Source organism: Perognathus longimembris, chromosome 18, assembly GCF_023159225.1.
Source record: "Perognathus longimembris pacificus isolate PPM17 chromosome 18, ASM2315922v1, whole genome shotgun sequence".
NCBI lineage: Eukaryota > Metazoa > Chordata > Mammalia > Rodentia > Heteromyidae > Perognathus > Perognathus longimembris.
In genome coordinates this window covers 2,611,273-2,628,092 of record NC_063178.1, presented here as the reverse complement: position 1 = coordinate 2,628,092, position 16,820 = coordinate 2,611,273, and the positions used below count along the sequence as shown (strand labels likewise).

At 51.3% G+C, this 16,820-nt stretch overlaps 1 protein-coding gene across 1 annotated transcript in view; it reads right to left on the bottom strand.

Moving 5' to 3' along the window:
- The window catches only part of Ryr2 (ryanodine receptor 2), a 285,298-nt gene that overhangs the window by 20,998 nt on the left and 247,480 nt on the right, over positions 1-16,820 (bottom strand). The window contains 8 exon segments of the mRNA XM_048367485.1: positions 538-1,835; positions 3,273-3,354; positions 3,997-4,101; positions 4,969-5,097; positions 6,131-6,219; positions 6,826-6,906; positions 15,301-15,374; positions 16,433-16,509. Of these exon segments, the coding sequence (XP_048223442.1) occupies positions 538-1,835; positions 3,273-3,354; positions 3,997-4,101; positions 4,969-5,097; positions 6,131-6,219; positions 6,826-6,906; positions 15,301-15,374; positions 16,433-16,509 (1,935 nt within the window).

Here is a 16,820-nt window from a genome sequence, read left to right as displayed (position 1 = left end):
TTTAGAAGGGTTAGCTTTGTCTACCAAATCCAAAAAGCCATTTCTGTTTTTTGTTTGTTTTTGCAAATTCAAAGTCTTGCTTTAGATTGTACTGCCAACATCACCAAACCTACTTGAACACTTATTTATGGCACCAACCGGAAATCCAGAGAGAGCGAGAGAGAGACAGGAGAGAAGAAGAAGAAGAAGAAGAGAGAGAGAGAGAGAGAGAGAGAGAAGGGGAGAGAGAACAGAGAAGAGAGGAAGGAGGAGGAGGACAGGAGGAGAAGGAAGAGGACGGGGAGGAGGGAGAGGAAAGAGAGGAGGGGAAGGAGGAAGAGGAAGGGGGAGGAGGAGTAAGAGCAGGGGGAGAAGGGAGAGGAGGAGGAGGGAAAGGAGGGAGAGGAGGGGGAGGAGAGGAGGAACCGGAGGGGGAGGGGGAGGAGGAGTAAGAGCAGGGGGAACAGGGGGAGGAGGAGGAGGTGGAGGAGGAGGAGGAGGAGGAGGAGGAGGAGGAGGATGGAGAGTGAGCTTTGGGCGCTGGTGTGAGGACCTCACCTGAAGCCCGTCCTGCTCCTCAGGGGCGGGGGCTGGGCTGGCCATCAGGTCCCCGAGGCCCGCGTTGGGGTTGTGGGGAATGAGCTTGTACTGCCCTCCCTCCCGCTTCAGATCCAAGCCGAAGATGTCGGAGAGCAGGTCGCTCTCCTCCGTGAGCTCCTTCAGGTCCATGAGGTCTTCGGAGGGGAGGGCGGCCTCCAGGGGCTTCCTGTCCCCGTCCTCGGCGTCGCCCCGCACCTCGTCCTGCGTGGGGTCGGGCATGTTGGCCAGGAGCTCGGCCACCTTGATCTTCTTGGCGCCCTCGACGAGGCTGGCCCCCAGCAGCAGGCCGCAGGCGATGCGGAAGAAGCCCCTGCAGACGCTGGCCAGGAAGTGCAGGAGCGCCAGGAAGACGCCGCAGTAGGACGCGAGCAGGGCGGCCAGCAGGTCCTTCACCGTCATCTTCTTGGCCTTCTTCACCTGCTTCTTCAGGCTCTTCAGGCTGAGCATGCGCAGGAGGGTCAGCACGTTGTACCTGAGCGCCGACAGGGCCGACCGGACGGTCAGGATGGAGAAGAAGCCCATGCGGGGCCCCTGCTCCTCCGGCTTCTCCCTGTCCCCCTCCTCCTTGTTGGCCGAGCGCTCGTTCAGGTCCGACTCGGAGATCTGCGCGGCCAGCTGCATCTCGAAGATGGTGTCCTCGCAGAAGTTCACAAACAGCTCCATCTTCTCCTTCTCGCCGCCCTCGTTGACCACGTCGAAGATGAACTGGCGCTTGGACTCCTTCACCTGCGGCTTCTCCCACTGCGTGCGGCTGGACTCGCTGATCTCGAAGTACACCCGCTCGATGCGCTTGGCGCTGCCCATGATCTCGATGCGGCCCAGGAAGGGCTGGAAGTAGTTGAGCACGCTCTCCGCCAGCTCCAGGAAGGTCTGCAGCCGCGAGTCGTTGGGCATGTGCTCGGAAAGGTTGGTGAGCAGCACGGCCACGTTGAAGCCGATGTCCTTGGCCGGCTCGTGGAACCGCTTGACGAACTCCTCGTAATCCAGGGTCTCGTTCTCGTCCGTCTCCGCGCAGGACAGGAGGAACTCGGTCTCGGACTGCGTGTAGTGCTTGTGGCTCTCCATGGCTTTGTGGAAATCTCGCTTGGAAATGACGCCTTTGCCGTCCGGGTCATACTCCTTAAACGTGTCCGAAGACGTCAAGTCCTTCAGCTTTAAGAACATGTCGAAGAACTTCAGGATCATCTCCACGTTGTTGGAAGACTCCACGAGCATGTCCACCATCTGCTTGCCGATTGTTCCATTGACAACATTACCTAGTGGGAAAGCAATTGTATTTGTCCACAACTTTCTTGACAAACCAGTAATCTAGAGAGAAGAGAACAACTGGGACCTTCAATAAAACCCAAGTCAAAGCTATCTCTTAGTTATCGAATGGGTCATCATTCCTAAACTACATTTGTGATAAGCAACCACGTGAGAGCTGCGTGCTGTAGCTCATGCCTGCAGCCCCAGCTACGGAGGAGGCTGACTATGCCAACCCCGACAGAGAAGTTGCTCAGCTCACGTCTGGGCACCGGGCGCGTGCCTGGAATCCTAGCTACAGAGAAGGCTGAGACAGCACCATCCTAGGACAGTCAGGGCAGAAAAGCCCACAGACTCCATCTCCACATTAGAAGCTGGCGCCTGTCATCCAGCCATGGCCGGAAGCCTAACGTCAGCGAGATTACCATCCAGGCACACGCCCAAGCAGGGAGTGACAGCCTGCCTCCAAAACGGGACACGGAGCTAGCAAAACAGCTCCCGGGAAAAGCGCCCGCCCAGCAAGCACGAGGCTCAGAGCTAAAAGAAAAGGGCTAGCACATGAACAATACACATTACCATATTTACAAAATAACATGAGAGACACGTATAAAAAAAAATTCCTGAGCAAGATCTGTTTTCCTCTCCAACCAAGGGAACGTGTTTCCGATAGAGCAAATGGGACAGGCTGTCGAGATTGAAATTGTGCGCCATATTCATAAATGAAAGCGAACATCTGCACAGCTCATCAGGGTTGAAAAACCTCCAGCAGAGTCTTCCGTCTGCAAGGGAGGTACTTTTCTGTCAATTCGAATTTGGGGGAAATATTCTTCATGATCTTTAGGTAGCTGCGCAAGGGAGTTGCCATTCAACAAAGCCGTTCATGCGCACAGTGCGTCTCGATCCGTGTCACCTCTAATTTTACGAACAAGATGGTCCAGGCCCCAGAAGGTCCGATCCATGTTGTCTTTTTATGGAGGTCAGCGCTACAACTCCAGAGCAGATCTCCCTGAATCTCCCTGAAACCCCACATGGGGGGACTGTGCTCTCAGCGGAACTGTCTACGCAGTCCGCGGACCCGAAGGCTGATCTGATCATCCTGACCCGTCACAGAGGCGCGAACGCTAATGCAACGTCCCGCGGACACGGCTTAGCCTCTGCGCCACATCCCCTACCCCCGAAATGAGGCCTGTGGTGACAGCCGCTGCCCTCCTGCCGTCCCGCAAACCGAACCCGTGTCCCTTCATAAACACCAGGCCGTTGATAACAAGAACGCACCGGCAGTAAAGCAAAAGGAATCTAAGCTACCGGTCCCATCGCTAGCGCGCTCGGGGCGGGATTTGCTGTTTTGTTTTCTTTTGTTTGGGCTGCTGGCTGCTGGCACAAGCAGATAACGTGCTGAGCCCCCAAATAAAGAGAGAAAGGGGGCCCGAGGCATGGATGACAGCTACCTTCTAACATGGAGAGCAGCATGACGACCATGTCCTTCTGGAGGTCCATCAGCTCCTTCAACAACTCGATCTGGCTGGAATCCTGAGGAGAGACACGGACGGCGTGGGAGGAGAACACAGAGGAGGCCCCCGCTAGCTCCCAACCAACAGCCATGTTTCTTGCACACGACCACCCAGCAGAATCCCGGTCCCTACGTCATTGCAGTGCATTGGACATTCAGAGGAAGAGCTTTTCTATTCATGCACTTCCCCCCCCCCCACACTTCAAGCGGAAGAGACACAGGACTGGGTAAACAAGCTATTGCAATAGGAGCCCCCCGACATTTACAAGAGAACAACGCAGGAAGACTGCAGTGTCTCTATCTGTTCATCCTGACTGCTGTGGGACTAGTAAGAAGTGACATTTCCTGGTAAGGGAGGCATGTCACCTTTGCTGGCGAGCGGCTCCCTTAAGAAGAGATTTGTAACCTGTGCCAACCCTTTTACGGTATTTGCAGAAGGAAGGAAAATCCCAGGGAGCAAATAGCAGGAAGCACTTTATGAGGACAGAAATGTGCCATGTTGATCGACTCCCCGTGTCTCCCGGCCATGGCTCTAGTTCAGACTCTTTCGGGGTTGGGTCAGAACGTCTGAAGAGGTGATCTGACACAGGTGACGCCCAGACCTAAGAAGGCGGGCGTGCGTCCTGCGTGGCGGTCTGGGGGGACTCCCCCGCCCCCTTTACCTGCGACAGCTTCATCTGCATGTGGGCAAAGACGTGGAGGAAGCCCACCACGGCGTCCCACAGCCGGCTGTGGGCCAAGCTCTGCTGGTTGCCCGTGCACGGACCCTGCGGCACAAGGACAGACAGACGGCCGTCAGTCCCGGCCTCGGGCGCCCAAGTCAACTCCGCAAACACAGGACACAAGTAATGGGGTGCTGGCAGATCTTGTCCCAGCACGTTACCTGAACAGTCAGGGACCCACAAAGGCAGAGAGAGACAGACAGACAGACAGACAGGCAGACAGACAGATCTATCTGACAGTGAAACTGAAGGATGCCCCTGAGTGACAGCTTCTTCTCTGGAACATTTAGGAAGTCCTCATAAATGCTTCTTCTGATTTTGTAAGTTTTTTGGTTTTTTTTGCCAGTCCTGGGCCTTGGACTCAGGGCCTGAGCACTGTCCCTGGCTTCCTTTTTGCTCAAGGCTAGCACTCTGCCACTTGAGCCACAGCGCCACTTCTGGCCATTTTCTATATATGTGGTGCTGGGGAATCGAACCTGGGGCTTCGTGTATACAAGGCGAGCAACTCTACCACTAGGCCATATCCCCAGCCCACTTCTGATTTTGGAAGAAGAGTAAAATGCAGGCTCTCGCCTCCCCTCTGTCTCTCTCCCTCCTCCTTTCCACTGAGCGCTGACCCCTGACTCCAGAACCCGGAGAGGAAACGGGGCCCCCACTGCAGCCGTGAGGGGTTCATTTTACCTCACTGTGCAAAATGGTAGCCATTTCACTCCAAGTGTGTGCACGTTTTAAACTCGCCACTTTACATAAGTAACTGTAACCCCTGTGTACATTACCTTGACAATGAAATTAAATCTTAAAAAAAATAAATTTAGGTCTATTTAGGCAGTTTTCTCTGGAATTCGGTGCTAGCCCCTTCACACTTCTTTGCGCTTTCCTTTCTCCAAACAGCAGAAACGCTTTCGTGCTTACCTGAATATACTCCGTGAGAGTGTTAAAGACTTGTTTTGCTACTTGAATGGCTTTGGAGAAGTTCCGCTGTCCCTGCTCGTCAATGACATCTTTCCCAGAGTAATACCAATAGAAGTCACTAATGGATTCCTGGAGAATGGAGAACAGATGGTTAGAACACTTCGTGAAGTGATCAACGGCCTGTCCAGGCGCGAAATCCAGGATGGGGAATATTTCCACATAAAATATATAGGAGCAAGAACAATGTTGGTGAAATAAACACCATTCCTCAGTGATTTTCCTAAACATAAAACATAGAAACAATCTCTCTAGATTAAACGAGCAAACAAACAGCTAGAGTAAAGGCGAGAAGCAGAAAATTTAGTTCCGGAAGTCATTTTCTGTATCTGATGACCTGGAACTTGACCAAACGTAAGGACTCATGAAGATGAACGCTTATTTATCCACTGAGCAACCAGCTTTATTGGAGCTTTGTTTGTTTTTTTAAGATTCCAAATATATTTGCAGCGTTGTTTCTCCCTATTTTTGTTTCAAATGGACATTTGCCTCTTCCACTCCTCTCCAGGAAAGTTTAGTAAAGAGAGAGAGAGAATGTTGTTAAATCCTCACAGATTAAGGGAAGGCTGAAGGTTATCATTTGCGGTGTTAAAAGTACTGTACAAGGTTACTATGGAAACAGGGATGAGCAAAATACAAGTCAAACAGGTCCAGTTTGGTCTACGCATTCAATGTCATTGTAATGTCAAAGATGATATTTTTTAAGCAGTGAGATGTTAAGGTGACTAAAATCAGTGCATAAGTTGGGAGAGTTGGAGGCAATTGAACTGAGCCAACACTTAAATGTGTGATAACAGAGAAGCTTTCCTTCCTGTAAGTAGGGACAGAAAAGTACTTCGCAAAATGGAAATGCATCTAAAACATCAGCAAGTTAAAAACAACACGGGAGGCAGGGAGGATCCCTCTTTATAGGAAGAAAACAATGGCAGAGTAAGAGGATCTGAGTGCGTGTAACCGTGAGTTTTTGCAAACATTGCAGCCAGACGGCGACCAAAGACAAGCCGCGACCCCGAGTGACCTCTAGGCATCTGCCCAGTGGAACACGCCGGCTTCCCAGCCCCGCTGTCCACCAAGCCAAGCGCGCTCCCTGGAGCCTGGCACGTACCTGAACCCTGAGCAGGTAGTCCACGGTGGAGATAATGATGTTGACCGTGGTATTGTTGCCGGTCTGAGTCCTCAGATAATTCTGAAAATCTAGGTAAGATCAGGAAAGGTGTCACCACGGCTCACTGAAGCGTTTAAGAGCAGCTCAACTATCCTACCGACTTAGAAAGCCGTCCGTGTTGGCCACCACAAGACCGTTGCGGTGCTGGGTAGCCTTCGACCTAACAGTTCTCACGTGAGATCGCCTCCACGTTCTCTAGAAAGCGAATGGTCACCCCCTCCCCTCCCCCCAAACGCATCCGCGTTGCTTCACAGACTAGCAATGCTCATTTGCGGACTAAGGTGTGGTGAACAGCTCTTTCTTTCTTAGGCATGAGATTACTTATTTGGTAGTCACGGGTTCCTCCATACTGCTTACCATGCAGGGAACACGACGACCGACCTGACTCTTGCCTTCCTAGAGCTACAGACTGAGGAAGACAGACGGGTTCAGTTTGCACCTGTGTGTTTTCTGTTGTGATATTCCACACACGCTCAGGAGGGACTTGGAACAAATCCACCGCCTGTTTTTTTTTTCCTGTGTCTACCCTGGCCGCTGAGAGGACCCGAGTGGAGACAGCGAGGCCGGGACTGGGAGGGGCGCGGGCTCTAGGAACCCCGGCACAGAGCCCACCACCGGCCTCGGGGCTCACCAACCTGAGCTGTGTCCCTCACACAGCAGCTGCAGGAATCGGAAGAGATCGCAGGTGAACTCGTCGTCCTGCAGCACCTTCTCGCCTGTGGGAAGCGCAAGGGGTGGAGGGGGCCGCCGCCAGGCAGCCCACCCCCCCCCCCCCGGGGTCGCCGCGCCCAGCCCCAGGCCGCCCTCCTGGAGGTCCCCACCCCCGGCACCCTGCCCGGACACAGCACTGTCCCCAGCCGGGAACAGCCGCCCGGTCACAGGAACGCTCTATCTGAAGCTCTGGAGGCCATGCGCTTGGCAGATAGATGGACGGACGTCGTCTCTGTAAGCAGAGCGCGCTGGGACCTGAGCGCCTGGCAGCTCTCCCCGCTACAGGTAGCAGCATGGGTTGGGCAACATTTCACCCACAACCCGAAGGGTGGGTTTCCGTCTCCTCCCGGTGTGGGGAAAGGCGCTACACACAGACATGATGTTTGCATCGCTAACGTTCAGCCGTCTTTGTGACCCGGGGTGGGGGTGGGGGGTGGGGCAAATGACTTGATGCACAGGTGTTGTTTGTTGGTTGTTGTTGTTTCTTTCTGTACCCACAAACAGCACAGGGAGCTTTGGTTTTCATTGAGAAAGAAGGAAAGGATATTCCTGAAGACTGTTACGTGCTAAAAATGCTTGTGAAGACTTCAGAAGCGCGAGGAGGGTGGACTTTTCCAGAAGAAAGGGACTGGCAGGAAGACTTCATTTGTAACTATCAAGCCCCAAAAGAAGGGCTCAGCCTCACCCCTCCGCTGGCGTGAAAACCAAAAATCAGCCTCACCCGTGGCCCGAGCATGAAAACTAGACATCCTCCTCACCAGCAAGGGGAAGCCCTGGACATGGGGCTGGGGTCATTTACCTATCTTCCATGATTTATTTTGAAAAGGAAAGACACAGGAAAAGAACAAACACAAAACAGCACCACACCAATGCAAGTGGACTTTAAAAACAAAGACTGAGTGGAAAAGAAAAAACTGTTCTTAAGTGACGCGCATCTGCTTGGGAATCTAGATTTGTTTAAAAAGCAAATGAGACGCATGATGCTGTTCAGCCAGTGGATGGATATACTTATATATTTACACAAAAAAGGGGGGGTGGGAAATGACTTGTCACGGACCAGGAATACTTTGGGCTAGGAAGGAAAATGGCACAATGATTCTGTGCTTCACAGGAATGGTGAATGGCCGTAATTGTCGGCAGAGAGCTGATGGACTTAGCAGTCTGAGGTCTGTGACTTTCAAAGCGAGGGGCTTCGCGTCATGGAAGCAAGCCCACTTTGGTAGCTAATATGAACGTGTTTCCGAAGCACCTAGGGTCACTGTGCTCCTCTCCCTGTGTGTGAGCCCCCAGGACCCGGTGACCACGCTGAAAGCCAGGTCAAGTCAGATGCGGTGGCCCCTGAGACGCCCCTCCCTCGGGGCTCACGTTCAAGGGGAGACGAGGGAGGACTGACGCTGATGCCCTCACGGCTTCACCGGCGAGCCTTTGAATCATTTTCCTGGGCCACTTAAATCAGATGACTCAACATTTCAATCAAAATATCACAGGTTAATTACATGACTCATTGGTTCGCTGGGAGGCTGTCTGCAAAATGTTTCTACACAGAACAATCAATAAACTATGATCAATAAATCAATTAAGAATTTTAAAAATCGGGGCTGGGGATATGGCCTAGTGGCAAGAGAGCTTGCCTCCTCCACATGAAGCCCTGGGTTCAATTCCCCAGCACCACATATACAGAAAACGGCCCGAAGTGGCGCTGTGGCTCAGGTGGCAGAGTGCTAGGCCTTGAGCAAAAAAGAAGCCAGGGACAGTGCTCAGGCCCTGAGTCCAAGCCCCAGCACTGGCAAAAAAAAAAAAAAATTTTTAAATCAATAAACTATATATTTAAATCTATATATAATCAATAATCTATATGCACAGTCAAGGTTGACATATTCAATGTGACGTAAGCTACCCTCATGGAAAGTACTCAAAGCAATTAACGCTGAAGGGAGTATCAGAGAATCTACCTCGGTGCCTGCAAGTTCCCAACGTGGTTCAGAATGGCTTATCACAGGAGGTTTTATTTGTCCTCGGCATGTACCACACTTTCTTGATTGTAAACTGAGACACGTCCTAAGGAACGTCCCGTCTGTAAGAGCGCGGAGGGCAGGGGAGGGGAGAGAGGAGCGGCCCGGCCCGGCGAGTGTTCATCGGTGCCCAGAGCGCTATTGATGGCTCAGCCGTGGCATGGCACGGGTACCGGGGGAAAATGCTGCCCTGTCCATGCTGCGGGAAGTGTCCCAGGAACACAGATGGAGGGCGGCTTTATGTCTGCAGATGGTACAGGATCAGCAGTCTGCCTTGCGACGTAAGCAAAGGAAGGTAAACGTGAAGCGGTATATCCTATTTTAGAGAGATCTGATAAAGTGAGCACACTGGTTCCTCTAATTAACAGGGAAGTGTTCAAGTCTTCGCTGAACTCCTGTAGGACAACTGAGTGTGGGGATGGGCTTACATGTTTGTGTGTGCACACATCTGTGCATGCGTGCACCAGCCTCGTGTATGCGTGTGCGTGTCTGTGTGTCTGCGTGTATATGTGTCCATGGACATATGTGTAGATGTGGCTCTGTCCACAAGGCCCCTGAACACAGATGGAAGTTCTCTGCTTTTATCTCTTTGAGATAATTAATACTAATCACGAACTGCCAATCCTTACCAATGCATTCCTAAACTGGAGCAACCTAAGTGACAGTACTATCTAGTGTGTGCAAAAGACAATCGGGATAGGGTAGAATCCAAACGATTCATCGTCCCCGTTTGTGTGAGGCCTCATGAGCATTTCTACCAGGCAGGAGGGTGGATGGCATGCGCAGGGGGCTGGCCACGCCAAAGAGCTCCCCAACGTCACCTGCTAGCTCCCCAGGGCAGGCCCCGTGCAGAACACCCATCCAATGGCCGACCTTTGGAAGTCTTTATATCTACGTCACACAATGCGAAAGCTGGTGAGAAATCGGCATTTTATTTCCACACGGGTGGTTTTGATATCACTGTTTACTTAGCTTCACATTATATTACAAGTCAACTGAAGAAGACTGTTTTCTTTTAAAAAAATTGACTTGGTTAACATTTAGTGACTCTGTACTAGATTAGATAAATTACCATTTCCTTTGTCGCTGAGAATAGTCCTGTGAATTTAGGTAAGTGTAATCCCGTTGTGTGGTTCCATAAACAAGTGAGGAATTAAACGCGTCAGGTCATAGAGCTCAGCGCTGGGACGGGATCTGATTCTGGTGAACATGGGCAAGCAGTGACTCAATGCCACCTGGACGCCAGTACCTTGGGAGACGAAGGTGCAAGGCCACTGGGCTAAGGAAGCGACCGCAGTGAGCAGGTAGCTGTGGTATCATGAGGTTTTTCTGTGTGCTTTCGTTCTCTAAACTTGGTAAAACAGTAACCAGAAACTAATAAAACCTGTCACAATAATCACACATACTATATGTTCTCTTAAATGATGAGCTCAAAAGCCAAGGGAAACCACTAGTCCAAAGGACCTAACTTCCTACACTACCATCTTTGTGTAGGTTGTACGACCATCTATCGATCCTTCTGGGTGCATCTATTCCAGCCTGACCTCATGCACGCAAGGCATTCCGATCTCTGAATCCTATCTCCGATCCCAAAGCAACAAGAAAACCACCCCTGCGCGAAATAAACTACGCAGGACCTGAGTATACGGATCCCAAGTGCCTTTGTCTACGTAAACTAACTTACAGTAGCTCTAGAGGAAAACTCCCTTTCCTGGACGATGGGATTTGGGGGTGGTTTCCCTTGCAGCCAGAGCCTCGGGCGGCTCTCCCCGAAATGCCCGGGGCCCTCCCTCCTCTCCCTTCCACTCACCCACAGCTCGGCTGAGCGTCTCGGCCTCAGGCAGCTATGCCCTGCTGTCTAGGAGCGATTTCCCCAGAGTATCAGGGATGCTCCGCCCGTTAGGGGAAGTCTGTTCTGAAGACGTCCTTACTATCTGTCCTTAGGAAGCTCCCCGCTCCCCGCCTGCCACACAGTGAGCAGTGCCGGGCATGTCCTCTGGAGGGCGCTGGCTGGGCCATTAGGGAGCAGCAACAGCTACCCGCTGGAGAGACGCCCACTCCAAGCCCGACCGTGGCCCACTGAGCATGCCTCCGTGGCCCTGCTGGCCAAGCCTTTCCACCAAGTTTGCTCACTCACACACACATAGAGGATAGCTGTGAGGGGACCTGTGTGTGTGTGTGTGTGTGTGTGTGTGCCATGTCACACTGAGTTCTCCACTCACCTCCAGCCCTGGGACACCGGAGAGCACACGCCAGTCACTCACACTAAGACACTTGCAAGTTTCCAAACGGTGACCGGATGTTAGAAAACCTTGCCTGGTGTCGTGAACCACCGCGGTGAGGAATGAATATTCCCCCGCGAACGGCGGAGGGAGGAAGGGAGGGAGGGAGGACACTGGACACCCTTAACACAGCTCCCTTAAGGGAGAGGGAGCAAGAAATACTAAAACTTGTCATAAGACATCACAGGAGCCAATATTTAGAGATGGAGATACCATTTGGCAAGTCTGCTGCTCCAACTTCTCATCAACTGGATGAGATCACCGGAGGTGTGTTGGTGAGAAAGTCTGTCCTGCGCACCACCAGTTACAGCTGGAAATTCGGGGAGGGTTAATTGGCAATTCACGTTTAGGAAAGATTTTTTTCCTGATCAAATGATGTCTGCTTATTCAGCTCAACTTCAAAACTTGATCGTGCTTGTGCTGTTGAGGACTACACACAACGATCAAAACTAAAATAAAGTAGCCAGGTGCCAGTGGCTCACGCCTGTAATCCTAGCTACTCAGGAAGCTGAGACCTGAGGATCATGGTTCAAAGCCTGCCCAGGCAGGAAAGTCTGTAAGACTTATATCTCTAATTAACTACCAAAAAAGGAAGGAAGGAAGGAAGGAAGGGAAGGAAGAAGGAAGGAAAGGAAGGAGGGAGGGAGGGAGGGAGGGAGGGAGGGAGGGAGGGAGGACGGGAGAGAGGGAGGGAGGAAGGAAGGAAGGAAGGAAGGAAGGAAGGAAGGAAGGTCTTCTGCTACATTCCAAGAATTTCAAAAAGTGAAGGGAAATTGCACTCTCAAGTTGATCATGATTTGATAATGGGGCTAAATACCTCTGACTAAAAACAGAGACGTATTATAAAAAAAATTTAAGTATCTGTATAGGTGTTTGGATTTCATTGTGGCATTAGAACAAAAAAAACCCTATATGAATATAAGGTACACGGAGAGAACAACAATGTTAATGCACCATAAATCCTCCAAACCTCCACTGAAAACCTTTGTGGTTAGGGAGCGTGCCCAGACTCGGAGTGCAAACCCTCAGGCCGCTCCGTTGACACACCTGACTCTGAGCCACATCCCCCAGAAACAGAACAGCCGGGGAGCAGGTGCTTGGGCTTGTGGGACCGCACTCCATCCGTAGCTGTGCGAGGCCGACAGGCCAGGCAGCCTTTCTGAGCCTCAGCCTCCGCGTCTGTGAAATCCAGCTCATAGCTACCTGGTCCCTGCAGGGTCGTCCACATCAGAGAACTCCCGGATGCTTACACGTGATCGTGGTCATGTGATGCGGGGCTCCTGTCGTCATCCCCAGGAAGAACTTTAGCCTTATAAATATAGTAAGTGAAGATGGAGAAGGTTTCCACCTAGTGGAATGTCGTTCAGTGCTAGATGTATGCTCTGAGCCTTTAAGAAGCGACATCACTGCTAAGGAACGAAATAGCTAGAAATGACACCCGTAGTGGCCTTAGGTTTTCAGCCTTTTCTTTAGGGCCGTGTCTGGCTGCCCCTCGTAAGAGAAGGGGTGAGCTACTTTGAAACTGTACAACCTTAAACCAAAGAAGAGCCTCATCACAGGAACGGCCAACAAGAAGCCCAAACAGAGGCAGTGCGGGGATTCCTAAAACAACGTGGCGAGTGCCACAGCACGAACAGGACCCATGCGGTCCCTGCCCTGTGCTCTCGGTAGGTATGTTCACTAAAGTGATTGCCTGTGCTCAGAAGGTGGAATTGAGTCTTGAAAGACCTCTTGACGTACCAGGTTCTATTTGAATCCAGCTCCCTTTCTTACCATTCTCCAGGGCGTCTTTTAGAAGAACGAAGGCCATTTTGGCTATTCTTTTAGGAATAGTGAAGATGTATTGCTCTTCTCAGGTACTTTTTAAGTTTAGTATCAAGGGTAAAAAACAAAATCAGCTTTTATTTGAGTGGATGGCTAACCACTGACACTGTCAAAGGAATACTAGGGAGGAAAATTGGAGCCCTTCATTTAGTGGCCAGGGGACCCGCTGCACGAACCCCCAAGGAGCTGCTGATCCAGGGACCATCGATACAGCCATAAAGCCATGGTTATGGCCAAGACAAACACGCCACAGGCAGACCAGAACACACGTCCTCAGAGCCTTCCATTCACATGACTGGGCCCATGAAGGAAAGAAAGCAACACAATAAACAAATCCCAAAACCAATGTAAAAGCACGTGGTGTCTTTACATCTCATATACTAATCGTGTCATATCTTCATAGAAAGAAGATAAAGAGAAGAAACAGCTAAGTCTATACAGTTAAAAAAAAAGTAACAGGATGCATCATGATAGAAATTAAATACGTTACTTATCAACACAGAAAAAAAAAGAAGAGGGAAAAAATGCACAAAGACTACACTCTCAAGTCGGTACACAAAGCTATCCACAAATAAAAGTGCGAATAAACGAAAGGCGGTCTGGGTTATGATAATTACCACGCTCATGAGTGATGACTGAGGAAAAAGGAAGGGAGTACATTGACAGAGGTCCAAAGACAAGGAAATGGGGGAAGAGAAGTGGAGACTTTGATTCTAATTTGTTCTTTGTAAGAGAAATTTAAAAAGAGAAAGAGAGAGAGAGAGAGAGAAAATGAAACAAAATATGTTTATCAGTCTGGCCAATTATTTGTGTGCATGTTGAGAAAGAGGACGCAGCTGAAACCGACCTTCCTGGAGAGCAATGGAGGGGACTCACACGGGGCCCACCACCTGCGAGCTCCGAGCTAAGCCCTTTCTGGAACCTGATCACGCTGCAGGCTAAGAGGGAGCAAGGGCGTGGCTCGGAACCTTCAGAACGCCGGGGGATCGCTGCCGGAGTAGATACACTCCAGCTCCAATTCTAAGCCAAGAACACAAACTTGGGACAGGTTGTTCATGGGTGTTCAAGCCTGCCACAGCTCGACTGTGCCCGGGATTGGGGGAGATGCGTGAGCCAGGCAGGAAATGTACCGAGACTTCTAGATCGTTCTGATTTCCTCGCTTGGGACCCGTAAGAAGCCCTCAGTCAGTTCAGTTATAGCTGGAAGTTTTCTGGAAGGGAGCTAACTTGATTAAGTAACCCCATGATTTATAGTTGAGGACTGAAAATAACAAGGAAGGTCATACACTACCAGCAGGGTTAAAATCGGTGTAAGGCATAAGCTTTGATATCGAGTAAGAATGGAGTTATCTTTCTCTTTCCTATTTGTGACATCAAAGATAAGCAAAGGGATTAGTTAATTCTAAAAATTTCCCCCCCCCCAAAAAAGGGTAACAAAGACTAGTAATGTCAAATGGGGGGTAAGTTTATTTTTCTGAAATGAGATCAGTCCAATTAAGGGCCCAATGTTCTACAACTAATTTGCTGACAAGGTAGATGATGAGTCTAAGCCAGAACAAATCAACAAAAACAGCTCAACACACAGGGCCTCGCTAAAACTAACATCATTTAATCATCAGCCTCAAAATAATAATATTCTGCCAAAGGAAAAGTAATACTGAAAGTGAACTCTTTTTCTTAATAAATATCCCTAAAACCAAGGGGGGGCAGTACTGTTGATTTCTGCTTTAAAACAGATTGCACGCTAAACTTAGTATTTGCAGAGGATCAACAGAATCATCCCAGACACAGACTGTTGGTTACGCGATCTGGACTTGCAAAGCTATTGGCCATGTACGGGAAGAGTAAGTACACAGTGAGGAAGAGACCCGGGGAGATGCTACGACAGAAGTCCTGAACGCCTTATTAGGCACCCTGAGGAGAGAAGAACAGAGTCTGGGCCGTCGGGTCAAGGGGCCAGGGAAAGACCTGCTCATCCACGTGTCTTGTGATTTGGTGATGTTTAATAAGGGGTCTTACTTACACGGCTGTTCCTTTATGACTACCAGCGGATAGGAAGAACTGCGAGGGGAAGGCTGGCCCGGAAAGCTATCTCTGTATCTCTGACTGACACGGAGCACTGGTTTGGGAGTGCCCAACGATAAACACTCAGGTGGGTCACAGGGGCATTTGATCCGTTTTCAAACAACCCTGGGTCTCTCTGTGTGAAAGGATGTGGGCGGCGGGTACACGTCTCAGGGAGGAAAGAGGACGGGGCCCCCCCAGACGTAAGGATGAATACCTGATCCTTCCTCCGTCACCATGCCCAGGCCTTCCGCTTTGTTCTGCCTCTCGAATGCATTTAGGTCAAGGACACTACAAGATAAAAGGAGAACGTCATTCAGAAGAGCAAATGGCTAAACGCAGCACGTCTTCACTTGTGACCTGGACATTTAACATAGGCTGAGAACATGGTCCCAGTCCAATGCTCAGGACCACACTCTCCTGACGACACATCGGCCATTCCTGGGGACCCGCGTTAAGATGGTCTGTGTGAGACCCCAACCCCAGGTTCTGTCTGCGGATGCCAGCCTGGGGTGGGATTTCCAAATTGGCAAACGCGTCTAAACGCCGACACGATAATAATCACAGCCCTGCGGCTCGAACAGCTTATTCCCTTCAAGTGTGCAGCAGGATCTCTGAACAAGCCTGAACGTCCTAAGACATAGAATGCGAGGACCACGAATCCGTGGGTTAAGGAGCACGTTTTTCATTTCCTTCCTCTTCAGACAGATAGACATGTACTGTTCATTTTCCAACTACCGAGTAGGCTTGAAGTCTCTGGGGTGGGAGGGACTGGTTGAGGACACGCTGGTCACGAGGGCATTAATAATAAGCAAGGCAAGGGCACCCCGCCTCGCCCGCGATGCCTTGGGAGGGAGAGAAAGGGGAGCGGTTAGGCAGACAGGGATGGAAGGTGGCAGACGGGACAGGTGGCAGGGTACACGCGTGGCCCCTCTTGTTCCACACTGGCTGGGGCTCCCGCCAAAAGGCTTCTTCTTCCCACAATGCTCTGGGTGCCTGCTCCACCAAAGCGAAGAGCCGGGGCCATGAAATGATCCGGGTAAAGCCCAGCGAGGAGATGGGGAGGGGCCTGGGCTAGAAGACCGCCCTCCCACCCGGCCCCGTGGGTGCCTCCTGGGAGACTCTCTTCAGAGAGGGAGAGTCTGATTCCCTTCCTTCCCCTCTTTCCTCTCACCTTCAAAGAAACTCGCCCACCATGTCTGCTCTACACGCTCTTCTGCTCTCTAACTCTTTAAGGAGAGGAGAACACATCTCCCCCTCCCCCCAGAGCGCAGCCCCTCCCGCGCAGACCGCCCGCGTGAGGCCGGAACCGCGCAGCCTCTGTGCGGAGCGCGCGGTGCTAGTCTCACCTGCAGGACTGCATCAGGCCGGCCAGGCTCTGGAAGAATCCCACGTCCTTCTTCTCCTTCAGGTAGTCCAGCATCTTCTACACACACACACAAACAGAAACATGGTCACGCCACGCGGGCCTGGCTGCTGTCCTCCTGGGAGTCCTGGTGGCTGTCACACGCCACGACCCAGACGCGCTTTCTATTCGGAAGCAAAGGTGCATCTACCCAGAGTGAAGCATGACGACTCTGGCCACTCGTGTCATGAAATGGCGACAGGCGCGTCAAAGCCGGCCCTCCGCACGCTCCCAAGAACAAGAGGAGGTAACATGAAGGGAGCAGGAAGGCTGTGTCCCCAACTCCACACGTGCCAAAACCGGTGGCAAAATGGCACCCTGGAGGTACAGCC